General features: G+C 35.2%; 1 protein-coding gene across 6 annotated transcripts in view; it reads right to left on the bottom strand.

Moving 5' to 3' along the window:
• Nucleotides 1-27,972, bottom strand: part of SHPRH (SNF2 histone linker PHD RING helicase) — an 84,530-nt gene that overhangs the window by 11,824 nt on the left and 44,734 nt on the right. For all 6 annotated transcript variants that reach the window (XM_021087080.1, XM_021087086.1, XM_013992509.2 and 3 more), the window contains 9 exons: nt 25,696-25,803; nt 24,590-24,732; nt 20,923-21,096; nt 20,560-20,622; nt 19,422-19,647; nt 17,321-17,464; nt 15,843-15,944; nt 14,440-14,511; nt 12,700-12,888 (listed from right to left, as the gene is read on the bottom strand). In XM_021087080.1, the coding sequence (XP_020942739.1) occupies nt 12,700-12,888; nt 14,440-14,511; nt 15,843-15,944; nt 17,321-17,464; nt 19,422-19,647; nt 20,560-20,622; nt 20,923-21,096; nt 24,590-24,732; nt 25,696-25,803 (1,221 nt within the window). The remainder of the gene's footprint in view (nt 1-12,699; nt 12,889-14,439; nt 14,512-15,842; nt 15,945-17,320; nt 17,465-19,421; nt 19,648-20,559; nt 20,623-20,922; nt 21,097-24,589; nt 24,733-25,695; nt 25,804-27,972) is intronic.

Genomic DNA, 27,972 nt, shown 5'->3' with positions numbered 1-27,972 from the left:
CTTTCAGTTATACTTGAAAGGTTAAAAAATATAAGGGACCTATTTCAATCTAAAAATTATCTTAAGAGCAAAATTATCTCAAATAACAGAAAATAGGAAACAGCATAAAGTGATCACTTAGGGGTTCAGAAAGAAATTTCTGTTCCTTGCAAGGTCTTATTTTCAAAGATAGTTTCAAGCGAAATACCAGGATAACTACGAAATTAAGCTGCCTCTTACAAAAAGTTCAAAAGAAAAGAGTAATATTTTATGAGCAACACTCCAACCTGAAGTGCCAACTCTATGAAAGAAAAGACCAGCACATTCCCTTTTATCAAAATTTGGCCAGTTCAGGTCAATGATCCCTTCCAAATGCTATGATTCTGAACCATCTGGTCCCAGTCCCATTACCTTCTACAAACAGAAGAAAGAAGAATAAGGAAGTCTGGAAATCCAAAGCTCTGCTTGACAGAAAGCTACAATGGGGAGTGAGACGAACTTAATGCCTTTTTCTTCCAGATGGACAGAAAGTGGCTACTGAAATGAGAACAATGAAGAAAGAAGAGGGGGCCCATATCTGTGACTCTTGGTTTGGGCATGCATGCCCTGCACAATTTTTGATAACAGAGCCGATAAATGCATATTCCTTGTTAGGCCACCGTGTTAAAGTTTATCTCAAAGATTTCACATTTTAGATAACTTGAAAACATTAAAATTATCATAAATTGTCATTATAAATGTTGCCTCAAGTTACAAGTTACTGTGTTGAAAATATACTATGAGTCTACTTATTAAAAATTCATAATTTGTTGTTAAATGAAAATGCCCTAGACAATGAAGGATTACTATTCTAAAAAGTATTATTGATCTTTCTAAAAAGAAAGGCAGGAAACTAAAGGAGAAAAACTGAGTAGAAGTTAAATAAGGATCTGGTTTCTGTCCTATTCGCTACATACAGCAAAGCACTTTCTGGATAATATTTTAAAATTACAAAAGAGCAATATACGTTTATTGGACAACTAACCTAACAGAAGTATTCAGGATTAAAAATTTTAAATCTATTACTTTATGCCCTCCTCTCTAAACACCACTAAGAATTTGGCATTTATCCTGCAAGAGCTTCTTATGCATTTCAGAAGCCTATATACAAATGCACACACTCCCCACAAATATTTTTAATCATATTTTATAACATGGCCTTTGTATTTAATATTGAATCTTAGCAATCTTACCACGTAGGATCTTTATATATACCTCACCTCAATCGTTGCACAATAGTTAGGATATAATTTATTAAAAATTTGCTTATTAATATACATTTAGATTGATTTCATTCCTTTTTTTTTTTTTTTTTTTCCTTTGTCTTTTTGCCTTTTCTAGGGCTGCTCCTACGGCATATGGAGGTTCCCAGGTTAGGGGTCTAATTGGAGCTGTAGCCACCGGCCACAGCCACAGCAACGCCATTTCCGAGCCACATCTGCAACCTACACCAGAGCTCACGGCAAAGCTGGATTCTTTTTTTTTTTTGTCTTTTTTGTTGTTGTTGTTGTTGTTATTGTTGCTATTTCTTGGGCCGCTCCCACGGCATATGGAGGTTCCCAGGCTAGGGGTTGAATCGGAGCTGTAGCCACCGGCCTACGCCAGAGCCACAGCAACGCGGGATCCGAGCCGCGTCTGCAACCTACACCACAGCTCACGGCAACGCCGGATCGTTAACCCACTGAGCAAGGGCAGGGACCGAACCCGAAACCTCATGGTTCCTAGTCGGATTCGTTAACCACTGCGCCACGACGGGAACTCCCAAAGCTGGATTCTTAACTCACTGAGCAAGGCCAGGGATCGAACCCACAACCTCATGGTTCCTAGTCGGATTTGTTAACCATTGAGCCATGATGGGAACTCCGATTTCATGTTTTTTTTGCTCTTACAAACAAACAGTATGTCAGTGACTATGCTTATAGTTACAGCTTTGGGTAAAGGTGCAAGTATTTTTGTTGAAGAGGTGCATCAAAGTGGATGGGTCAAAGGTTAAAGAAATTTTTAAAATATTTGGATTTTGGTAGATTCCCTATTAAGCTGTCTTCTGAAAATGTCGGAACTTTTAACTATCATCAGCAGTGAGGTGTGCCTGCTTCCTCGCACACTTGTTAAAATTCAGTTCTGTGTCAATCTGATAGATGAAATGAGGAACCAAAATTTCATTTATTTGCATTTTCCTGAGAATGAGTTTGATTATGATTTGTTGGACATTGAGAATCCCTCTTTTGTGAACTGTCTATTCATATGCTTTGCCAATTAAAAAAGACCCTGATTTGTAGGACCTCTCATATACTACATAGGTTAAATTTATGTTGTAAATATTTTCCTATTTGTAGTTCACATTAAATTTGAATTATATTAAATTATATTAATTAATTATATTAATTATGTTGAGTTATTAATTATATTAAATTCAATAATGTAAGCAAAAGTGCTATATTAAAATACAATATTTATAGTAATTCACAAATGCTTGATCAATGATACATGAAATTAAAAACTAAGTATTCTAAGAATACTCTTTATACTATTTTATTAGAGTTTTCTGTATTTGACATTTAAATTTGTTTTTCATAAGGGAAAGATGAGAAATTTTATTTGGAGAAAAACATCTTTTTCCTCAATTAACTGCCCTGCCATGGTTCTATCTAGTATGATTTCACATGATATCATATCATACATCAATATAGTACACTTCTGTCATTTATCAGGGGATGTATTGTTTGAAAACAAGGACCAAATGGCATTTACTTTTATATCACCTAGAGGCTAGCATGGTCCTTTGTAAACAGTATACACTCAACCAGTTTACTTAATGTAAAACATTTTAATATGCACATTTAGGCTTCTCAATCCCAATCCCAAATCACCTGAGTAAAACAATGAATAAACCAAATAAAAATAAAAGGGTGTCAGAATATAATTTAAAACTCTCAATATTTTTTATTCATTCAGAATGACTAACATCTTTCACTTTTCTACTTGCAAAAGCTAGAGAGACTCAGAAAAGAATAGCCATGAAAAACAAGTTGGATTTCATTCAACATAAAGCAGGCCTGAGGTGAAATCTGTGTTAGAAAAACTATAATGAAATCACCAGAACTGGTCCTAAAAGAAGCCACCAATTGGACGGTGATTTCATCTTATTCAGGTTTATCAATACTCATTTTTTTTCATCTACCTATCAGCATGTACAGGAGAGGTTAACAAAGTCAGCAAACCCTGTTGACTTTTTTTCCAATCTTCAGAATCGGAGATAGCTACATGTTAGTCCTTTATTCTTAGCTTTTTTCTCTTTTCTGCTTGTGTTTTTGTCACTTCCAAGGGGAAAGCAAAAGTCCCAAAATGATACTGGAAAGACCATGGTTGGTCTAAGAGCAGAGTTAATAAAAGTGACCAGAGAGATAGGGCAGACTTTCTTCTAGATGTTTGCCCATGACTAAGTCCCTCTAACATTTTAGGTAAGTTCATTCATTCAAATCATTCAGAAAAACTTTCTGTACACCTAAGTGACAAGAACTCCACTAGGCACTTAATATACAAAGATGTAAAGATACTCCCTTATTCCCAAATACATGTAGTCTAAGGCATGTTACAGAATATGGAGATAAGCAAAGGATGTCTCTATGTTGCTGCTTTGGCCTGGAAGTGATTGAAGTGAACGCTTATTATACCATCTTAATGAGCACTATGTACATTCTACTGCTCCTTTTCATGTTTATTTCTATCTCAAACATATAAATGAACTTTGGCTCAAATCTGCCAGTTTCTGAGAAGACTGCTCAGTGTGGTCACTGCTACCGAAAAGAGATACTCACTTTGTTAAAAAGATTGAACGGGAAGAAGGAGATGGGTTATATATAGGTTTTATCTATTTATCTACCTATCCATCCATCCATCTAGCTATAAATGAGAGAGTCACAGAAAAGAAAAAAGAGATATGGATGAGGAAACAGGGATATTAATGTATCCCTGTGCAAGGTGTTAACTGAGTCTGAGTATTCTCAAGACAGGTAAACTGGCAGCCTCAATCCAACCTCGCTTACATTTTAGCTGCATCAGTAAACACACAGATGCAAAGTTAGGCTGGAATTAGGGAGGATGGTACATGGGAATAGAAGTTCCTCACACTGACAGACCATTTCTTAATATATTAGGTTGATAAAGCTGCCCTTAGTTTCAAGCACCTCTATTCCTCTTCTGAAATTCTTGTCCCTTTCCTCACTCTTATCCTCTCTTACTGGTCTCTTCAGTTTTTCTAGATATGTATCTACCAACCCTGACTCTGATCAAAGCTTGGTTTTTCCTCATGTTTCTGAAACATCAATGACCAGGAGTAGCTTTGGAATGAAGACCCATCATCTGGCCTTTGCCCTCCTGACAGTATCTTCGTGGCTGTTCTCTCCGAGGAACTACTTCTCTCTAAGGTTAGCTAGGAAACTGTGAAAGGACACATATACAGTGTTACAACCCATGTGAAGTCAGTGCCTCTCCTAATTTTCTACTCATGAGTTAAGCAGCTAAGGGCATTATGATAGTTAACACTGAAGAAACAGGATGGGATTTTCCTTCTTTACAACAAAAGTCTTCTAAAACGTTCTTTATTTTAGATATAAAGATCTCCCTTGCTTGTAATTTATGAACTAAACCAAATGATCTCAAAGCTACACATACTGGTCTTTCTCTTTCTGGAAAATTAAGTACAAATTAAAAAGCTTCAGGGTACCCTCCTTTACTGTTGGTGGGAATGTAAACTGGCACAACCACTGTGGAACAGTATGGAGGTACCTCAGAAAACTATAGACAGAATTACCATATGACCCAGCAATCCCTCTCCTGGGCATATATCTGGACAAAACTTTCACTGAAAAAGATAATGCACCCCCATATTCACTACAGCACTCTTCACAATAGCCAAGACAAGGAAATAACCTAAATGTCTGCTGACAGATGAATGGATTAAGATGTGATATACATACACAATGAAATACTATTCAGCCATAAAAAAGAACAAAATAATGTCATTTGCAGCAACATGAGTGGAACTAGAGACTCTCATACTAAGTGAAGTAAATAAAAAACATAAAGACAAATGCCATATGACATTACTTTTATATGAAATCTAATATATGGAACTAACAAACTTATAGACAGAAAAGAAACAAACACATGGACTTGGAGGAAAGACCCGTGGTTGCTGAGGGGAGGGAGTGGGATGGACTGGGAGTTTTGGGTTAGTAGATGCAAACTATTGCATTTGGAGTGGATAAGCAATGAGGTCCTGCTGTATAGCACAGGGAACTATATCTAGTCACTTGTGATGGAACATGATGGAGCATGAGAGAAAAATAATGTGTATGTGTGCGCGCGGGCACTCACTCGTGTGTATGATTGGGTCACTTTGCTGTACAGCAGACATTGACGAACACTGTAAATTAACTACAATAGAAAAAAAAAATCTTAAAAAAACCCCAACAACGTTAAAAGCTCCAGACCACTGGCTAAGCAGTCAAGGCAATGAAAAAACAGTCAAGATCCATTAGCAATAAATATCAGCAAGAATTTCTCATTAAATCTGGCCTAGATGTGTAATAACATAACTAAAGATTTGAAATGTCAGGTAGACTCTTATTTACTCTAAATAGGTACAACTAACTTATTTTTAATCACTGAGTTAAATTTTATTGAAATAAGGCAGCTCTACACTCTCAGGGTCTTATAAAATTCTGAGAACCTAAACTGTGAATCAAAAGCTATTAAATGTGTTAAAAGGATGGAAAACTCAGTTTTGGTTTTGTCATATATTTGGTTTTGTCATATATTTGGGAAGCTGAAAGAATTCTAATAATAAAACAACCAAGTAGTACTTGATTTAGACTTTGATCACCGCCCCCCCCGCCCCGACCATGGGACTAAACATTTTACCAGTGCATTGAAGAATGAGGTACTGCTTTTCATTCTCCAAAGTCTTATTATTGGGGAAAGAGGAGGGAATAATATTAATAGGAAAATCCCATGAGTATGGAGTAGAAGATATACTATAATTGGCTTCACACTATTCCCTTCAGATCTATTTCCTATCTGTTAAAACTCCTTATTTAGAGAAAAAAGAACAGACATGACATCTCCCTACTATAGTAGCAAAGTGCTACTTGTACTTGATTTATACAAATAAAAGCAAAATAGTGCTTTATGATTGGAAAACGATTGTCGCTTTGTATTTTTAATGATATCTACCATGAAAGTGAAAACTGGGAACTCTGGAGCAAGACTGGGAACTCTGAAGCAGGACTTGGCAATCCAAGACTCTGAACCAAGAGCTTATTGTCCATTATATCCCTTCTTCACTAGCCTAGTCCTTCTTCCTTTGGCCCCTTTTATTTTCTTTGTTTACCTAATCCGTCCACACTCCCTCACCTACTCCTTTTTCTCTGTAATGTCTATGGATTCTCATGGTCATGATCAGCTCCACTGGTGCAATTAAGGGCTAACGTGGCTGGCTGTGTCCTAAAGAACATCAGAAAAGTCAACACAAAGGAGATGATGAATGTACTCAATCTATTTTTCATTAAACATCAGAGAGAATACCTATGTTTATAGACTAAGTTAAGAGGCAGACCATATCTTTAGAGACTGGATAGATACTATATATTTCTACATTATCTTTAATATATCTTTATAATAATTAATATATATTAGTGTATATTTATATGTTATATATTCTACAATATGAAGACTCACACTCTAAGGTGAAGGCCGAATGAAGTCATTTTCAGAAGTATGAAAACTCTGAAGTTTTCAATTCACATACTCATGTTAAAATTTCTTGAAGCAATACTGCACAGCAAAAAGAGAATCACAGACCGAAGATCCCATGAATTACATGGTTCCAGATAAGGCTGACAGCAAAATGAAGGAAGCTAGCTAAAAAAATGAGAACTTCTATTAGGGTAGGGTGCTTGGAAGATACTTCCTTGAAAAGCAAAGTTTAAATGATAGAAGATTAGGATTACATTCCTTTCTGAATGACTTCAATCACTCTATTTGGTTCTATAATGAACAGTATTCATCTTATTGTGCATACTATTTACTGATTTTTTTCTAGATAGGGAAGTCGCATCCACAATTAGGTAACAAAATGTGAATGTATAAACATAATATAAAAATGATACTACAACAAAAACTAGAATGTGGAAGGGAAAAGACAAAATAAAAGAGGAATGGATGAACTAATTTCCTCATATTTGAAACTGAGGAGTCTGTTTAAAGCAAGAAACAAAATTTGTGTATATTACTTAAAGTCGTAGAGGTGATCTCTATAACTAAAAATGGAAACTGTTCACAGTAGCAAGGTAAGAAGGAAGGATGGAGAACACTACTTTTTACTGTGTGCCATTTGTTATGAATTAATTTTTATTCTTTTGTGCAAAGTGCTTTTATTAAAAAATAATACTGTACTTTTGTTTACCCTGATTTCTTACAGATGAATAAGGTTTTTAGGGGAATGGGTGGGAGACTTGTAATTGTGGGATCTTTTAAACTTGTTACGTCAATGATTACAATTGGGATTGTGTTTATCACAAGTGAACTGGTCTTTGAATTATGTCATCACTCGGGTGCCGCGTGCCACTGTCCTGCTGCACCTCTTACTGCTCTAGGGTCAAATGGATGCCTAAACTGTGCTAGCTGCTACAGACAGCATTTCAGGACAATCATCCCTGAGACAGAGCACAGAAAATATTTTAATCTTCCAGTTATTATTGACTTAAAAAAAATTTTTTTAAATACACTATAAGAATCAAAGATACTGCAATTAGATTTTTTGAAGATTCACCTAACTGAAGAACATCACTTTTAAAAAAACAAATTTACACAATTAGCTTCCCCTCACTTCCTCCAAAAAAAGAACTGTGGTCTCTAGTCAGTTACATGAGAAACTGGGATTATAATTTGGTGACAGGTCATAGATTTTTCTTTAGGTTTTCTTGCTGGAAATAAGGAAAGTTGCAAATAATCTGAATGATTTCTATAAAGGAAGTCATTTCCTGTCTTGGTGTTTTCTGACTTTCATTACTTTTATTCTGGCCTTTTCTTTTTAAAGTAGAGCTAACGCTTTCAATGTGCCTGTGCTGTCCATAGTAGTTCCAGCTGAGTAAGATCAGTTAACATTGTTTTATTTCTGTCTGCACCTGTTCACTATGCTAAAAACCCATGTTGGTAGTGACAGATACAATTCTGTGTAGTTACACAGCTTGTATGATTGATCTCACAAAGTAGGAATACTTTTCAAGCATATGCCTGCCGCAATGGTTGGGTTCTTCACATGTTACTTGAGTGAAACTCAATGGAAATTTCACCTAGGCACTCTATGTGGAAACTTTTACAAGTACACACAAAAACATCCTGTTCTTTTAAATACTTTGAATAATTATTTCAAAGAGATAAGTTAGTAATTGCAAACAAGTTAAACATTTTATTTGGACACAAAGGTTTTGGGGGATATCACACACAAATACCAATGAGTTGTTGGTCCATCCATCCGCCTGTCCATTCACCCATCTACTGACCTATTACAAGTCGGGCATTGTCCTAGATACCAGGGATGCAGTAATGGATGAAACAAAGCCCTCATCTCATGAATAATGTCTTTTCCACATTTGAATGGAGTGTCACTCCACAATGTGTAAGTTTTCCATAAAGATAATTTATACCTTAAAAGTCTTTACTGTATGTTCAATTATTGCAAGCTACTGCAAACTTTAAGACACAATAACAGCTGAAGAGCTAACTTGGTTAGTTGAACAGAAGTTTTTTTTTTGCAGTTATAATTTATTTACTCATGACATTTTCTAACAAAAACACTTAATTGTATTCTACCTTTACCAGTTAGCATTCACATATTAAGTTCTTATATTTAGACAGACATATTTAAAGATAACCACTATGGATTATATTTACCAAATTATATTATGTCAACTTTAAACTCAGTCAGAATTTTACAATGAGTTTTATTCCACCCAGATGTTTGTTTATTTATTTATTTATTTGCTTTTTAGGGCCACACCCACAGCAGTTCCCAGGCTAGGGGTCAAATAAGAGATACAGCTGCCAGCCTATGCCACACCCACAGCACTGCCAGATCTGAGCCACATCTGTGACCTACAACACAGCTCACTGCAACACGGGATCCTTAACCTACTCAATGAGGCCAGGGATCAAACCCACATCCTCATGGATCCTAGTCAGTTTTGTTACCACTGAGTCATGATGGGAACTCCCCAGATATTTATTTTAATTATATTCTGAAAGTACAAGACAGACTTCACAAGCCACCTTTGAATCAACTGAACAAAAACTCAAAAAAAAAAGGAAAAGAAAACTAAAAAGGAAACAACAGGATTTTACATATAGTAGAATTTGACACATGGTAGTGCTATATTTCTGAGAGTTTGAATGTAGAAATACAGTATTTTTTTTCCTCTACAAAAAGGCTGTACAAAATATCTCTATTATGAATGGATTTGCTTTTTAACTGCAGATTCCTGGGCCAGATCTGAGATCTAATGAGTTAAAATTTTTAGGAATTGAGCCTGAAGAAATTCTTTATTTTAAAAAGCAGGAGAGTTGAGTATCAGACATTCAAAAGTTTGAGAAGATGAAGCCTTGTGTATGTGAGTAGGCTGCGTGGGAAGGGTGCTGTTTTGCTGTGGATTTAACCATGTAGTGAATTTTCTCCTGGATAGAAACTGCTTATGACATAAGAATCTTGTCCATCTTAAGGGGCAGGGTTTCCACTGACAAAAATGCTTTGCATGAATCCTAGCCAAACTCAGGACACAGGAACATGCCACGTGGGGCATATGTTCTGCCAGGAGGCCTACTTCACCATCTAAAATGCCTGGCAGTTGTCAGAACTTGCAGGGGGAATTTTGTTTACTTTGTGAGATGCCCAGTAGGTTCCAAGGGTCATTTAGGAATACTGTCACACTGCTGTTAGGGTAGACACAGTCTTTAACCCAAATGCATCCACTATTGGGAACATTTTATTTCTATGATCAATCAACAGGATTCCTTACATTGTGAAATACCAGTAGGAAAAAAAATGTCTTATATTATTGAATTCTGTTTTCCAAATATCTTATCAGAGATCAGCTCTATGATTAAATACCGTGTATGATATTACATTGCTGTGTCTGAGAGTCTTCACATGAATGCATAGAGTGAAAGAAACATTTCAGATAAAAACTTTAATAAAAATAAATAAAAAATTAATTCTCAGCAGTGTGTAATAAAGCTCAGGGATTTGAAAATCAACAATAAGAAAAGAACCCCTGAGTTCATTAACAGTATGAACTACTATTTATAAAATTTCAAAATACTGCCTTCATTATTCATACAGAGCCATCTTATGTCCCTCAACTTCAAGAGAGCTGACGTGACAATTTAGTGGGATAATTTCAGATGGTCAGAGTGCAATGAGAGTCTGAGAAAACAATAAGAAGATACTTCAAGGGGAAGGTGGCAGAAATGTGACAGAAAAGGGGACAGGCAGCAGAAGGTAGAAGTGGCAGACAAATGGTGACAGAAAGCAAAAGTAAACGCAGAAAGAAGCAATGTAAAAATATGGAAAAGCGATCAAATTTGCTTGCCAAACAGGTACAATGTTCAGCCATGTATCTAATAAAAAGGAAATGTAAGTACATATGTATCTACAACAACAGAAAAATTAATTTTAGTAAATTCTGTATTCTTTTAATTTTTTTTTTCATGTGTTCATCGATAACCATGAAAGACAGGAAGAAATCAGAGCATAATAAACTGTATTTGTACACTGATATCCCTGTCCCAAAAGGACAGCAAGCCTAACTGTCCTGAACTCTCTCCCGGGTGCCTAGGAAAGCTGCCATCAATGAACAGGTGTTTGGGATGGATGGGCTCAATGACTCAGTTTCATAGAGGCTGTGCTGTTTACTGGTAGCTAAAGCAATCACTTCCTAAACCTTACTGCATGAAGCCTGACACAGCAGTTCTTTCTTTTGCTTGTTCCTTGTACTGTGACGAACACTTTCATCTAAGGGTCGGCACCCTTCTCAGCTACACATGCCATTTGTGGCCCTTGGGATGCCCAAGGCTAGAGGAAAAGATAGAAGGGAGCTAAGAAAGACTATTTTTATGGGAAGGAAAGGGGGAAAGAAACTACAGGAATAGGAACAAAGGGGGAGAAGGGGAAGGAGACTGGAAAAGAAAGCTGTTCTTTGTGCGCTGAGTAGGTTAAAGAACAGCTAACTTTGGATATTTTATCCCATCCAGTAGGACCACCCATTCAATATGCAGGTTTCACTGCTGCAACTTCTAGCACCCTTGCTTCTCCTGCTCTCAGATATCCAGTCACATCTAGAGTACCGGATGTCTGTCCTCTCTGAGAAGGACCAATTAAGATCTGCTGTTCTCTGATAAGGACACCTACTCTTATAGCTTGGTTCTCAATAGCCTAACCTACTCCTGTAGCTATTCAATTTCAATGAGATCTTTACTTTCTCTTTATATATCAACACTTTTCCTGTCTCTTCAAGAAACCTGTGTAACAGGGTATCTCTTCTATCTTCAATCTATTCTTCTTAATTGGAGATGAAACAAGCTCAAGAATCTTTTATCTTACACAGAATAAAACCAAAAAACAAAGTCTTTCTGCACTTCATATCCTCTTCTGGCTACAATTCTCACTTTTCTACTTCGTAGCTAAATTTATGAAGTAGTTGGGCATTTTCTCTCTACTTATCCTAGTCACTCCTCATTACCTCCTAATCTGCTTTTTGCCTTTGAGTTTCCATTGAAAGGGCTCGTTTTGAAGTCACCCATGACTTTTATTAACCAAACTAGTCCATCTTGGGCTACAGCTGCTAACGGCTTCCTCACTGAAACTGAGTTTTCCGGTGACCTCCTTTGACAGCACACTTTCCAGGACTACCTAAGCCTTTTGCTGCTCCTTCTTGCTCTCCTTTTTTTGGCTCCTCTCCCTTTACGGCTCTTTTAAAAAAGCTACAGAATGCAGCAGGACCTGATCTGAAGCTACATTCTGTTTCTTTCCTTAGGTAATCTCATACACTATCATGGCTTCAAAGATCACTTACTGTCATTGACTTTGAATTTCATATCTCCAGCTCCACATTTTAACACTTGGCTGATTATTTTACTTGGGTGCCTTGGGCATTTCAAATATAGTATGTCTAAAGGTAACTTTCCTCCAAATAGCTTATATCAGTAACTGTACCTTTAATCACATGATTTTTTACATCAGAAACCAGGGGTCACCTACAAAATTTCCTTCTTCATCAACATCCTATCTTACTCATCAGCTTTATTGCAAACATCTCTTTGTATCTGGAGTGGACAGAAATACTATAAAAATAAGAAGGGACTGTAATTGTAAGATGTTCCTTCTGCCACCATGGGCATGACTACTGCTAACTATGTTTGAAAATGCTTCCTTGTGTTCCTCCCATAAGGAATGAGTAGATGGTAAAGCTGAGGCTTTCAGGCAGTATATCTACAGCCAGATGACAGTGGCTGCTCCATATTCATTGTGCCAGCCTTGTTCTGATTTTGATGCTCTCACTGCCAGATACTGACTCCTATTATACTGCTTTGATTATACATCTACATGTTCTTAACCAACTTTACCTTCACAGGAATGTCCTCTTCCTGGCTGGCTTTCTCTGAGGTGAAGACATACGAGATTTCTTTGTGAGATGTGGTCTGGCGGCAGATGGCACATTTAATGGAGCTCCTGTGGGACCCCACGCTGTATTGTTCGATAATAATTGAAATGCATTCATTACAGAAACAGTGACCACAGGTTAGTACTGCCCACTGAAAAAGATAACAGAGAATACGTCTCAGCGAGATGCCATCAAAGATGCTTCCAATCTATAAATATATTAAAAGAAAGAGTCATAATTCCATTTCTTAAATATTTCATGATATAAATATCTTTTAAAGTCATAAAATAGTAAGTTGTACTTTTAAACTATGTTTAGTCCAATCAGAATACGCTCTCATAGTCTTAAGTTCTGCTCACCTTAACAAGAGCAGTATAGTCAGTCAATGATTATTATTTCGTAGGATGTTGTTCTTACTTCAGTAGTTAGGAAAAATGCAAATTACTCCTTAGCCCTATAGCAGCAGATGCAATAGAGGGACTGCCTACATCAGCAATTGGGAAAGTGTCTATGTTTACCACTATACCACTGACGCACACACTACAACATCAACCTAAAGATAGTATCATATACAATATAGTCTACATAGCTTATTGAGTAGATTTGCATTTCTACATGTTAAAGCATTTCTTATACAGAAAATGAGATGAAAATGTTAAAGACAATAAAATTTTTGAGATGATCTAGCTGTACAAATCTCATCAAAACTAAAAGCAAAGAAGAAACTACATATACCATAAAGTTTTTCCATTTTTACAGTTTTTTATCAAAACATTTTCATCATTGATTTTTATCAGAAATCACCAGTATCTGGATATTACCATTCTTCTGCTCAGTTTCCAATGTAACATCTAACATTATAAGTTTTATTATCAATAAAATGTCCTTTAAAATTTCATTTCCTTTAATGATGGAAACTAAAAGGTTTGTTCTTTGTGATTACTGCCGGTCAGAATATGGAACTTATAATTTAATCTTTTGATCTCAATACCACAGAAAAAAAATTGCTTAGGACACTTTTATTTGTTTAGTAGTAACAGACTTACCTTTCAAATTTTAAAAAGCACTAAATATTCTGATATTATATATATTCATTTATCATACAAAGCACAAACTCGTATAGTGTCATAAGTCACAGTTGGTAAAATAAAAATAAGAATCTCACTGAGGAGAACTAATACAATCCATTAAGTTTATAGACATCTGTATACTAATATTCACAAAAATGTACTTAATTGATATAACAGTCTTCTAGAAATCACATATAAATTCGCTTAGAATTACTGTTATTTGTGTCTTAAAGCCTGGGACTATTAGATATAAGTAATGTTAAGTAAGAACTATGTTACTATACCTTTTAACACCGTAAGTAAATCTGTGTATGCTGTATTATATTTCTGCACAATAACCAAATAACCATGTTAAACTGATAGAGTCAAATGATTGGAAACAATACTTAAAAGTATTCATCTTTAATGAAAAAGATGGGATTATTCTAGAAATACATTTTCACCTATCACTTACGGAAAAACTTTGCTCAAACATACTTGGCACTAAACATGTCAGTTAACTTTTGGCCCTTTTATGTAAAGTTGTTGAGAGAGAGAGAGAGCGAGAGAGAGCGAGCGAGAGGGAGACTGTGCAAAAGTCCTTGAAAACTGCAAAGTGTTTTATAAATTCATTTGGTATTTTATAATTGCACCTGTTTGCCTAGCTGCCGAGCACAGATTGGACAAGGTTCTGGATTGACACCTCCTGATGTTTTGTCTTGAGACTATGCAAAAAAGAAGAATTTAAAACATAGATTAGTTTTTTATTTAAAACAATACATGTTTTATAACTCATTTATAAAAGTAAATGCTGGCAACTGCAATTAAAATAATCTAATAATTGAGATGACCTAATAATTTATATATTACCTAACACTATCATTCCTGGGATTTACAAATAACATTTATTCAAGTAACTGCTTATTAATATTGGCTTCTTCTCAGTATGCTTTTTTCCAATCTAAGGCAAGCAAATAACTAGAAAGCAGAAATAGTACTGATCTGAGATCTATCTATGCTTGAAAATTATGTAAAAGTAACAATGATAGGTTTTTAGAATCTCTTTAAAATTTCAAAAACTGAAAGAGCTTCAAAAAAGTCACCAAATGAACAGGTTTTAAAACTGAGGAAAACATAAAGATGAAAGTGGATCAAACTCATAAATTACTAAAGTTTTTAAATCTGTGGTTTCACTAACCATACATTTAAACACTAAAAAAAAAAAGTTCAATTACCTTTTGACTTTTATAAGCAGTAAAAGTAGAAAAATTGTTAAACTGCACATGGATTCAGTAACTACTGGTTAAAACAATTCCATTAACTATAATGTAGATATGCAAGCATTAAAAAAATTGATCTGAATTATTCCTTTCCTCTGTTAATTATTGATTTGTTTGAGGTAAGATATAACAAACCACCTAAAACCAACGGCAGTCTACTGTTTTCATTCATTTGCCCTATCCAAAAATCTACTGTGATATGCTGTTCTAATAAGTTACCCTGTCAACTGCCATTTATTCTTGCAAGAAAATGGAACAAATTTCATCAATGTCTAATATAATACTTTGCTCACAACTCAGAAAATGTGTTGAGAATTACATTAAATAATTCATTACCATGTCTTATATTTAGCAGCTTTCCAGACACCCTTCAGAGTTTCAAATAGCAAGTTAAAAAAAAAAAAAAATCTATGTATGTATTAGTGGATGCATGTGTACATCTTATATAAGGCAATCTTTGCCCAGAGGTATGTTGTAATACTTCCACTGTTTAAGACTCCAAACCACAGCCTGTTTGCATTGTGCTACACTATATATATATCACACTTTTTACACTGTCTGTTTAATGCTTTCTATAGATATCATCTTCTTTTATCATCTTTGTAGCTACTGCAGGCATAGCTAGTGTTCTGAATCATATCACTAATATAAATAAAAGAATAGTTTAAAAATCTGTATTGTTAATTAGGGGACTAAAAGATTAAATAGAAAGAGTTACTAAAGTGGTTTATTGATAATACAGTAGGAGAAAAAGTAGCATCTTTTAAAAACAATACCTTCTCCAAGTTAGTTAGGTAAAGAAGCTGTCCAAGTTTTTTCTGAAGCTGTGATGTAGCAACAGCTTTATCATTTAGTAGTTTTATACGATTCTGTTCTACCTAAAAAACAAAACAAAACAACTTCTTTATTCTAAGGTGGTAAATTATATTACCATCCACAACTGTTCCTTAATATTGTGCCCTATTTTAAGAAAACACATTTACATGTGAAAACTCAAATCTGCAAAATGGACATTAGATAATATATTTCAAAGATATATATTTTCTGTTTTATAGGAGACAAAATTCAGTGTAGAATTCTTTTAATAGGAAGCTTCCCTTTATACCTGAAGTAGGATAAAAATCAGCCAAAGGCTATTTGTATATAATTTTTCAGAAGTACATTCATGGGATAAAGAAAAATAAAGTGATATGCTATTTTGGCTAGAGTCATTTTAAGAAATCTGGAGGAGAATCTCCCTGCTCCCCTTTGCTCTGTGGCCCTCCTCAGGAGAATACAGTAAACAGAAAGAAGTATAAAAGTAAGAGGAATTTGTTTTCCCAGAAAAAACTTAGTGAGAATTCTATTTTAAAAATTAGGTGCAATAGTATATAATGAATATTTCTAAGTTTTTCTAAGTTACAGTCTATAAGCTTTATACAAAAAAAAATTTAAAAGACTAAAGGAATAAAAACAAATAATATAAGGAAATATATATATATATATATATTTTTTTTTTTTTTTGGTCTTTTTGCCATTTCTTGGGCCGCTCCCATGGCACATGGAGGTTCCCAGGCTAGGAGTCGAATCAGAGCTGTAGCCGCCGGCCTACGCCAGAGCCACAGCAATGCGGGATCCGAGCTGCGTCTGTGACTTACACCACAGCTCACGGCAACGTCGGATACTTAACCCACTGAGCAAGGCCAGGGATCGAACCCGCAACCTCATAGTTCCTAGTCGGATTCGTTAACCACTGAGCCATGACGGGAACTCCATAAGGAAATATTTTTAATATGAAGAAAAAAGGTTGGTAGAGTTATTTCTTAATCCTGAGATACCAGGAGGGTTTTATCAGAAGACATCAATATCTGTTCATCAGTAGCAAAGGGAAACACTACAAAATAAGTCTGGTCACTCTTAGGGAAGATCTTTCCAGTTCTGAAAAAGCTGAGGTAATAGGATGTATGTCTAAAAACTGACCAAAAATATCTTTAGGTTTTAGGATACAGAAGGTGCTCAAGAATAGATGAATGTGCAATATGGAGATAAACAAATGTGCAAATGCACCAAAAGAGTTAATGCTAAGCATGTATTAGGCATGAAACTGCTTATCTTTTACTTATAAAAACAAATGACCTCATATGGCTCAAACTAAGAGTAGATATGAAATACTTGCTTATTGGGGTCATCACTGCCCTCTTTCTCTTCTGTGGATCTTGGGATTTTTGTGGCATCTATTTGCTGTGCTCTTTTCTGTGGTTCACTTGCAAATTACCTCATGTGGTTCAATGATATGAAGAACCGGTGGATTGGGCTTTGGCTCCCTGGGATCGCGTACTCTTAGTCGTTCTGTAGCCATTGCAAGTTCATCAACAGCAGACACACGATTCCTCAGAGCCATCCAATATTCATGAAGCAACTGGAGGAACAGAAAGGAAAGAGGCAGTGGTAATGCATGTAATTAAAACTGGCTAAACCACCAAGATGTGCCTTGGTCAAGAGTCTTCACTGAGGTCTTAAGTCATATACAGTTTTTTTCATTAATGGTCTAAGGTTCAAGCAATTCTTGGGCCATTTTTTGGAATGCGGAAGTGTGGCTGAATAATCTCCACATGATGCTACAGTGGATTGCCTCTTCAGAATCTTAGGAACAGCATACCTCAAGATTTCTTGGTTAGGACCAAAGATCATTATAGATCAATACTAGACTGGTGAACTCTCTGCTTTATTTTTTAAAGAAATATTTTTATTATAAAGTATTTTACATATTCAAAATAATATGTATATATGATAATGAGAATACCAAAATACACACCCGAGTACATATCATCCAATTTAAGAGAATAATACCAACTCCTGTGTTCTTTCTCAACTGCATCACTCTCTTTCCTTATACAGTCTTCCTTCAGTCCCTAATAATGCAGTAACTACTATTCTGAACTGGACTTATTATTCCATACTTTTCACTGGGGTTATATGAATCCACACCTACTTAATAATCTGTTATTTTATGTTTCTGAAATTTATTAAAATGGTATGAATCTATATAAATTTTTTTTTTTTTTGGTCTTTTTAGGGCCGCACCCACAGCACATGGAGGTTCCCAGGCTCGGGGTCTAATCAGAGCCATAGCCACTGGCCTACACACAGCCACAGCACACCAGATCCTTAACCCACTGAGAGAGGTCAGGGATCGAACCTGCAACCTCATGGTTCCTAGCCAGATTCGTTAACAACTGAGCCACGAAAGGAACTTCTATATGTATAAAATTTTTAATAGGCTTTCTTCATTATGAAGAAAACATATTGCTCTGAGTTAGCAATTGATATGAGTAGCAGTAGCTCATTCATTTATACTGCTGTAAAAGGGTTTAGTCTGCAACAGTATAGACAAAAAATGCACAAAGATCTGGGTGAACTGAATGATAAGCATTCCTGTGACACAGAGCATGAGGCTAAACTGAACTCAAGGAAAGAATGCAGGGGCAAGAGAACACAGTATAAAGTACTGTCTACTTCCATGACTTGCTGTAATTGTGTCAATGTGCTTCTGCTTTTAGAATAGCAATGTGAAAAGAAAAGAATTATTATGAACCATGACTTTGATTCTATAGAAGTATCATCCCTCAATTTATCAAATATATGAATATTATAGACAGTATAGCTTCTCTTTCTTGACAGAAAGAAATTTTTATCCTGCTTTAAAAGGCAACAACTTTAGATGAAAAAACTAAAAAATATCAAGTGGAATTATAACATTATAAATAAAAACCCACTTCTTTCATTCCCTCACCCATCTCACTTGCAAAGTATGATAAGAGATTAAAAAATCCACATATAGAAAGTAATTAAAAATTAATGAATTCTGGAATCTCGTCTCAAGTAGAGTTATAATATGATGAGACTATTAAAGTATAAATGTGAAGGGTCCCTTTGGGCATTGTTAATTGCAATGGTTTCCAGTCTTGTATGTCGAAAAACGTTTGCTTTGTTCTCTAATCACCACAGTTGTTGATGTTTGGTTGCTATTCACAGAGCAAAAGCGAATCAAAGCAAAAAATAAACCATATTCTAATTTCACAGAATAGCAGTGTGAGATCAAGCTAACACTAAAATTATACACTTTCATAGCTAAATAAAATGTTTTATGTAAATTTCATTTTAATAATGATTTTATTTTGGTAATTTAATAAATAGACATTCCTTACAGTATTACTATTTTTATTACTCATCATTACAATTGCTACATTTTAGGGAAAGATAAATTCCAGCACTTCAAGTCTCTAAAGCAGATTTTCAGAAACTGAAGAGAGCAAAAGGAACATAGTAATTAATGTAAGGTGAATTTTTAATACTGGAAGGAAGTTTTAAAATACCTTATATTCCTTCTTCCAAGCTTCAAAGAGATCCATTGAAGTACTTCCTTCATCAATGAATTCAATATCAAATCTATGTGACTTTGCAAATGACAGCAGAGCTTTCATGGACCGCTCTGTCTCACTTACTGCCCACAGGCCGCGACTAGTGGTAGGTATTCGATCATCCACCAGCCCTTCTTCATCTTCTATCATCTCCTCAAATATTGCCGTCTGGCCTTTGACTCTGAAGACGTTTGAGAACAAAGCAACAATAACTGGCAGTGGGTAACAAGTATTATAAAATCCTATCGGCAGAGCTAGTAGGAAAGCAAGGTTAAAAAAATTCCATCAAATTTCAATGTCATGTCTCTAAGATTGTACTTGCAAGTCTTTCTAGCTTAATAAAAAATGGCTATAAATTCCAGGCTAATATCTTTCTCTGGGAATTAAAATATTACAAAACACAAATTACCACTACTATCATCTATGCAAGAAAAAACAAAACAATAACCACAAGATAATCTAAACATTCACTATCAATTTCTTTTTTTTTTTTCCTGAGGCAATCAGAATTTAGCTTTTTCTCAATTTCTGTGTTAGTAAAAAAGGGATAATTTTGCTAATCCCACAGTTATATGTACTAAGTAGCTTAATTCCTAACATAAGGATGAAAACTTCAAATTTGTGTTGGAAAAAGTGTGTTAATAATGAGAGCTAACACTTTATAGACTACCTACCATGTATCAAACATTATGCTAAACAGTGCTGTGCATTTTCTTATTCAATATTCACAAAAAGCTCATTGAGGTAAGTGTCATTACCATCTTTATTTTACAAATGAGGATACAGAGGCTTAGAGAAGTAACTTGCCCACAATAATGGGAGGGATTTGAGTCCAAAGACTTAAGTGTCTGTGTTCTCCCTATATTCCTCATTACTACATTACTCACTTCTACATGACATGAGCATTTGGTGGTAACCTCTGCATGTGAAACTGAGAATGCTAAGTGATTAAATGCTAAAATTTGCTAAACTGATTTAGTAAGAAAAAAAAAAAAAGAAATGTTACTGTGAGTAAAAGATAGTCCCATAAATTAAAACACCAAGTCTTATAAAATGTTTCATTTTCCTGATGGGAAATAATCAGAGAACTTACGTGTGAGAAAACAGCTTTGATTCGTACTCTGTGAACAATTCATCAGCCTTACAAAAGACACAGCTGGAAAAGAAGAAATTATCAGAGAAATATTCAAAAACATAACCAGCAATCAGGTAACATCTAAAAGAGACTTAATATTTTATACTTCACATTTTCTCTACAATAGGTATGTCATTACATGGTCTTTAGTAGGTGGTCCTAGAGAAATTGTTTTTAAAATTAGATTAATAATATATCTCTACTTCTGTCTGAATTCAAATGAAAAAAGTTTTATTGTGGAAGCCATTGCTTTTTCTCTCAGAAGAAATCCAGCTCAACAGAAGGATGCCATTTCATGATAAGATTTCTCCCACTACCTACCAGTTGAGAGGAAGTCTGGCTGGTCGGAGATGGCAGATTGTTGCAGATTCAATAACATGACGAGATGGAGGTCCCTCCAGATTTTTTACAGCCTCTCTTACTTGCTTCTGGAACTTACTTAGTTCTTCCATTTGTGTTGTAAGTAAGAACTGAAGACCTCTGCAGTCATGGAACCTGATTTCCATCACCAGCACCACAAAACAAAGAAAAAAATAGGAGGTTAGTTTCCTAAAGATTAAGAAAGTGGCTGGCAAGGCATTGAACAAACTGTGCAACGTTTCACCTAGTCACATCTGAGGGAATTTACCTTAGGAGTGTATTCAGTTGGTATCTACTATAAAGCAAGGGATAACAACACTGGATTGTCTACTACAAAAGGTAACAAAAAAGCCTACTAGTTTCTGCCCTTGGAACTGAGAAACGGTATGCGAAACCTATCTCTGTCTCCGCCGTTTCTGAAAGATCAGGATTGCCACATTCTTTCCTTCTAATGCTGACTGACCACAGACGGCTCTCCTGACATCCATGTTCTATGTGGAGGGGTGACTGCCAGATGAAAAGAAAAGAGAAAATTGAGAAGAAAAGGAGCCAATGGCGTTCCCGTCATGACTCAATGTTTAATGAATCTGACCAGCATCCATGAAGATGCAGATTCAATCCCTGGCCTTGCTCGTTGGGTTAAGGAACCAGCATTGCTATGAGCTGTGGTGTAGGTCGCAGACGTGGCTCAGATCCTGTGTTGCTGTGGCTGTGGTGTAAGTCAGCAGCTACAGCTCTGATTCAACACCTAGAGTGGGACCCTCCACAGGCCGCAGGTGTGGCCTTAAAAGGAAAAAACGAAAAAAGAAAAGGAGCCAAGAGTTATATCTATATTACAAGGGAATTATATATACATATATGTATTTTATTAAGCATTTATTAAATGCCAGGCACTTTGCCAAGCATTTCTGCACAGCCTCAATAGATTCCATTGTGCCCACACACTGTAGGTGAAGTTGAATGAATTAAAGTAATTTCGTTAAAGTTACAAAGTTATTAGGCGGCAGAGTGAGAAGTCAAACCCAAACACAATGCTCTTAACCATTTTGATAAATTATAAATGAAATGGGCCAAGAAAAAAAAATTGTGGATGTGTGTATGTGGATTTATGAAAGGAAAAGGAAGCCTGGAATAATAAGAAATTTAAAAAATGGAAAATATGCAGAAGACTTGTTTGCTTTTTAAGAGTACATCCTTCTTTTCCCTAAAATGCCATACACCACTCTCTCCAAATTGTTCAAAAGAGCCTGCTCTCCTTTCTAAAAGCCTTCCGCAATATTTCACAATACTAATCTGCTGCTTTCTGTCCATGAAGTTTATTTATGGTTCTTGTCTTCTCATTAAGCTGACTTTTAGAGGGATTACATCTTTTAAGAAAAACCTATGTAATAGACACAGAGTAGCTGCTTAGTAATTTCTAAAAAAATTGACAGATATACTGAAACAAAATTAGGTTAGATGTCAATACTTCTCAAATCTTTTTAATTGTAACTTATTAGAAATTTAGATTGCTTTTCAAAAATTAAATTTTGAAACAATGGGAAGAAGTGGTTTTTGGAAAAAAATCTCTCCAGTAACTCATATCTGAGCATATGAGAAGGGGCTGAATAATATTATCATGGATTAGCATTTAACAAATCTTAATGATGTTCTCTATTGCAGGTCCTTTAAATGAAACAGAAGAAAACAATAATATATAACTCAAACATCACTCTGAATGGTAGATACTATTTTAAGTAAGTACTTCATAAATATTAATTTACTAATCCTCACAAAAATGCTGTGTGGTATTACAGACAAGAAATTAAGGCACAGAGAGATTATAACTTTCCCAAGGTCATAAACTAATAAGTGACAGAGTTGAGATATGAACACAGGAAGTCTGGCTTGAGAACCTGCCTATACTCTTAATCATGAAGCTACATAGCCTTTTCCAAGAATCATTAATAAGCAAATAGAAGTAGTTTGGGTTTTGAGATCTCAGTCTCATTAAAAAACAGAATAGCAATGTTAAGCTCATCTCTGAATATATATAATATAAAAATATTAACTTTAAAAATGTTTTATTACTTTCTCTTTATGTCTAATGTTTTTTTAAAATCATGATTGTGTTATGTTCTATGTTTTTATTGGTCCTTTACAGCTCTGGGACTTCAAAACATTTAATAGGGGATATGTTCTAATATGAGGATTTACAACTTTTAAAAATAGTTTCTGTATGATTTAAGAAAAAAAATTCAAGATATCTTATGCATTTTTTTTTTTTTTATCAGCTGATTCCACAATGCTGGCAGAATACGTTGGGAAATAGCTTTGAAACTGGATAAAACGAATCATGACGTAAATGACAACTTATGCTGGAACAGTGATTCTTGTGCTTAACGGGGAAAAAGGGAAATGTACTCAAAAGCATAATGTACTGCATATATTTCAGAAATGAGAAGCCCATCGGATTCTGTATGGTGAAAAAGATACAGTATAAGGTACATCCAAGTTGATAAGGACACAAGAAAAATGCAGTATTCTCTCTTTAGGGTGTTAGTAGACACTTGGAAAAGTTTTTAGAAGAGCAAGTGAAAACATTTTAAAACATTTCAAAGAGGAGTTCCTATCGTGGCTCAGCAGAAATGAATCTGACTGATATCCTTGAGGACAGTTTTGATCCCTGGCCTCGCTCAGTGGGTTAAGGATCTAATATTGTTGTGAACTGTGGTGTAGGTTGCAGATGCAGCTCAGATCTGGTGTTGCTGAAGCTTTGGTGTAGGCCAGCAGCTACAGCTCCGATTCAACCCCTAGCCTGGGAACTTCCATATGCCACGGGTGTGGCCCTAAAAATATAAAACGAATGAAAAAACCAAAAACCAAAAAAAACCAAACAAACAAAAAACCAAAGATATTTCCACACTGAATTTTTCACTGAAAACCAACTTTAACCCCAAGGCTGACTTGATACTGGAATGTGATCCAATAAAGATCCTTTCTCTTTTCCCCTACCCACAATCAACAGTTCTGCCAAAATACCTAATTCCCCCACACCCAATTCCTTTGGATTAAACCACTGAAGGTACTTTTGATAAAGAGTAAATTTGTTTCTTAATAAGAATGATTCATTGTTTATACCTCAAGTCCAACTTACCAGAGAATGGGGAGCATTGATGAGAAGATGGGGAAGACAAAGCAGACAGCTCGACAATATAAAACCTGGGCCACTGTGGCGCTATGAACTTAGCTCTCAGCAAGTGAATCACACAGGGAAATATGAATGCCTTACCCCAAGGCCAAAATTCTCCGAAACAAAGTCTATTTCAAAAATTTGCTTTAAGGTGGCTTTAAGCAATTTTGTCCAACAAACATACAAAGAAAATGCTTTAAGTAGATTATAAGGAATACAAAAAAAAAAAAAAGCACTAAAAAGAGAACACTTTAAAGTGACTAATATATCAAAAAAAAGGTTTCCCTTTTAGACTTACACTTATGTTTTGGTTTGAAATAGACTCTTAATGATATGTAAGATCCAGATGTTTGTAACTATATGTTCTGATATTTAATTGTAACTTTTAATATCAAGTCATCTGAATATTTGGGGTGATTACTCATATAATTATTCTAATTTGTAATATTTTCTTACTTCTCTGACATAGAAAGCTTGCCAGTTTGTTGCTTGTAGTTGCTGGTTATTTCATTTCGCACTCTTTGAACAAGCTCCTCTTCAATACCAAATTCTATTGCTCTGTGGATCACATTCAGCCACCAAGGAGAATTAGAATAAATCTGTAAACAGACAACAACTAATCAATTAATTTTTTTTAGTACTCACTGTGTTTCTATCACTAGAAAGCGTTCTGTGAAAAATCCGAAGGAAGCAATAAATGCCATTCTCAAGGGAATTACAATAGTGGGGAGAAAAAGTATACATACTCCATACACAATGGATGAGTATAACTTTTGCATATATAATTAAAGAGAACACTTATTTCCTAACTACTCTGGATGAGTGAAAATTTGTTGAATGTATCTGTATAATAAAGCTGTGCTAAAAATACTATACCAAAATGAAAATTCAGTACTCGTTCTACCTATATGAAAAGGTAACAGATTTCTTTCTCAGAATAATAAAAAAAGACATTATGCTTATCTTCAACTAATCGAACCAGATTCTACTCAATGAATAATCTATAATAACTAGTAAAATCAAATGCCTAAATACTAAATAACTAATGACTCAGGAAGAATAAAATGGGGAATAACTAGTAAAAATTGGAAACTAAAACACAGTGTACCTTGCATAGCCTCCTCTTTAGACTTGCTACTGATTTCATGAAAGATATTTTAGAAATGACAAGTGGCACGTATTCCGTAAGAAAAATACCTGTGGCTCTAATAAAGTTTTGACATCTTAAAAGAAGAGATTTTAGAAACATATATCTAAGATCAAAAGTAGGTTATGGAAGTCTCTACTTTCTTCAAAAGACAACTTTTTAGGAGGAAGCCCATTATAGCTTAAAAGAAACAAGAGAATAACTTTAAAAATGGGTGATTTATCTATGCATCTGTTCATTTAATCAATAAACACCATTAACAGCAAATAAACTTTTATTGTGGCCCAGGTACCATATTAGGTGCTAAGAATTCTGGGATGAATAAGAAAGTTCAAGTTTCTCCCCAGAACAGAACAAAAACCAAAATGCTACATGGAGACAAGTTCAAGTAAGGAAAGTTACACTGTGGCCATACCTTTCTCTGGAGATCACGTATGGTCTGCTGCACAGGCAGCAAAGCTTGCTGTGCTTCAGCAACCTCTGTATTGCACTTGCTCATATAATGCTCTCGCAGTTGTTTGGCCTGTGTTGAAATAGGAAACAAGTATAAACTTTCACTCCAGGTCTAAAAAATAATTTAGTAAGATGAGCTTGTTTTATTTATTTAAAGCCTCAATTTGATTTAAGCATAAAACTCTACAAGTGTACTGGAGAGAACATTAAAGCCATGCTAGAAATTCCAAAGATGTATATTGAAGACATTTTACTGTAAGTCACCCTCACTTAACATTTATCGGTGAAGTCATACAATCTAATAAATTCTAAGAATTTGCTCCCCAAATTTCTAATTTCCATTTTTTTAATTAAAAAAAGAGAGGAGAAGAGCAGTAATGTTTCAAACTATGAGGCAAAGCAAGGGTAACTTTCAGAATTTCTTATCTGATTCAGTTATTGTAACTTCCTGGAATTACTCTGGTTTAGAAAAAATACAGGAGAATATACATTAACACAGATTTTATAGACTGAATTCTGTTTCCCCAAAATCTATATGATGAAGCCCTAGCCCCCAGTGTGACTGTATTTGGAGACAGGGTCTTAAGAAAGCAATTAAATGAGTAAATGTAGTTAAATGATGAGGGGAGAGCCCTAACTCAATTATGCCTGGTGTCCTTAAAAGGAAAGACACCAGGGATACAAGCACACAGAGAAAAGGCCATGTGAGGAGACAGTGAGAAGGCAGCCACCTATCTGTAAGGCAAGGAGAGACTTCTCAGGAGGAACCAATCCTGATACCTCCTAGACTGCCAGCCTCCAAAACTGTGAGAAGTAAATTTTTTAAAATTAAAAATAGTTAAATTCAATTTATTTAAACCAAAAAACCCCCAACAGTTTACCCATTTCTCCCACTCCTAACCCCTACATCTTAAAACTACCAATGTGGTCTCTTGTCTATGAGCATGGTTTTCCTTTCTTTCTTTTCTTCCTCCCTTCCTACTTTCTTTCGCCTCCCTCCCTCCCTTTCTCTTTTTTTTGATTCCACGCATAAGAGAAATCACACAGTATTTATCTTTCTCTGACTTATTTCACTTAGCACATAACACCCTCAAGGTCCATCCATGTTGTCACAAATGGCAAGGTTTCATTCCTTTTTGTGGATAAATAATGTTTCATGTATATGACACATCTTCTTTATCCGTTCACATGTCAATGAACATTTAGGTTGTTTCCATATCTTAGCTATTATAATTGATGTTTCAATGAACACAGAGGTATATATATCTTTTCAAGTTAGTGTTTTAGTTTTCGTTGGATAACTATCCAGTAGTGGAGTTGCTGAACAACACTGTAACTCTAGTTTTAGATTTTGGAGGAAGCTTCATATTCTTTTCCATAGTGGCTACACCAATTTATATCTTCATCAACAGTACACAAGGGTTCCCTATTTCCTCATCCTCATTGACACTTTTTATGTCTTATCTTTTTGACAACAGCTACTCTAGTAGGTGTGAAGTGATATATCTCATTGCAGTTTTGATTTGCATTTCCCTGATAATTAGTGATACTGAACACCTTTTCATATACCTGACGGCTGTCTAAAGGTCTTTGGAAAAATGTCTATTCAGATCCTCTGCCTATTTTTTAACTTCCTGATGAGGCATTAACATCTAAACCCTCAATAAGGGGTTAATATTCAAAATATATAAATAGCTCATACAATTCAATATCAAATAAACAAACAACCCAACCGAAAAATGTGCAGAAGACTTGAGTAGACACTTTGCTAAAGAAGACATAGAGATGGCTAACAAGCACATGAAAAGATGCTTGGCATTTCTAATTATTAGAGAAATGCAAATCATACAAGATATTATCTCACACATGTCAGAATGGCTATCATCAAAAAGTCTACAAATGTTGGAGAAAATGTGAAGAAAAGGGAACCCTTGCATACCATTGGTGGGGATGTAAACTGGTGCAGCCACTAAGGAAAACAGTACAGATGTTCCTCAAACAATGAAATATAGAACACAGGATTCAGTAATTGCACTCCTGGTTATATAGCTGGAAAAAATCCTAAAACACTAGTTAGAAAAGATACATGCACCCCAATGTTCATAGCAGCACTATTTTCAATAGCCAAGACAAGGAAAAAACCAACTGCCAGTTAACAGGTAAATGGGTAAAGAAGATATGGTATATATTTATAATGAAATATTATTCGGCAGTCATAAACAAAGAATAAAATTCTGCC

The sequence above is a fragment of the Sus scrofa genome, chromosome 1 (genome assembly GCF_000003025.6).
Source record: "Sus scrofa isolate TJ Tabasco breed Duroc chromosome 1, Sscrofa11.1, whole genome shotgun sequence".
Lineage (NCBI taxonomy): Eukaryota > Metazoa > Chordata > Mammalia > Artiodactyla > Suidae > Sus > Sus scrofa.
The sequence above is the reverse complement of the archived record's forward strand: the minus strand, read 5'-3'. Positions and strand labels throughout refer to the sequence as shown.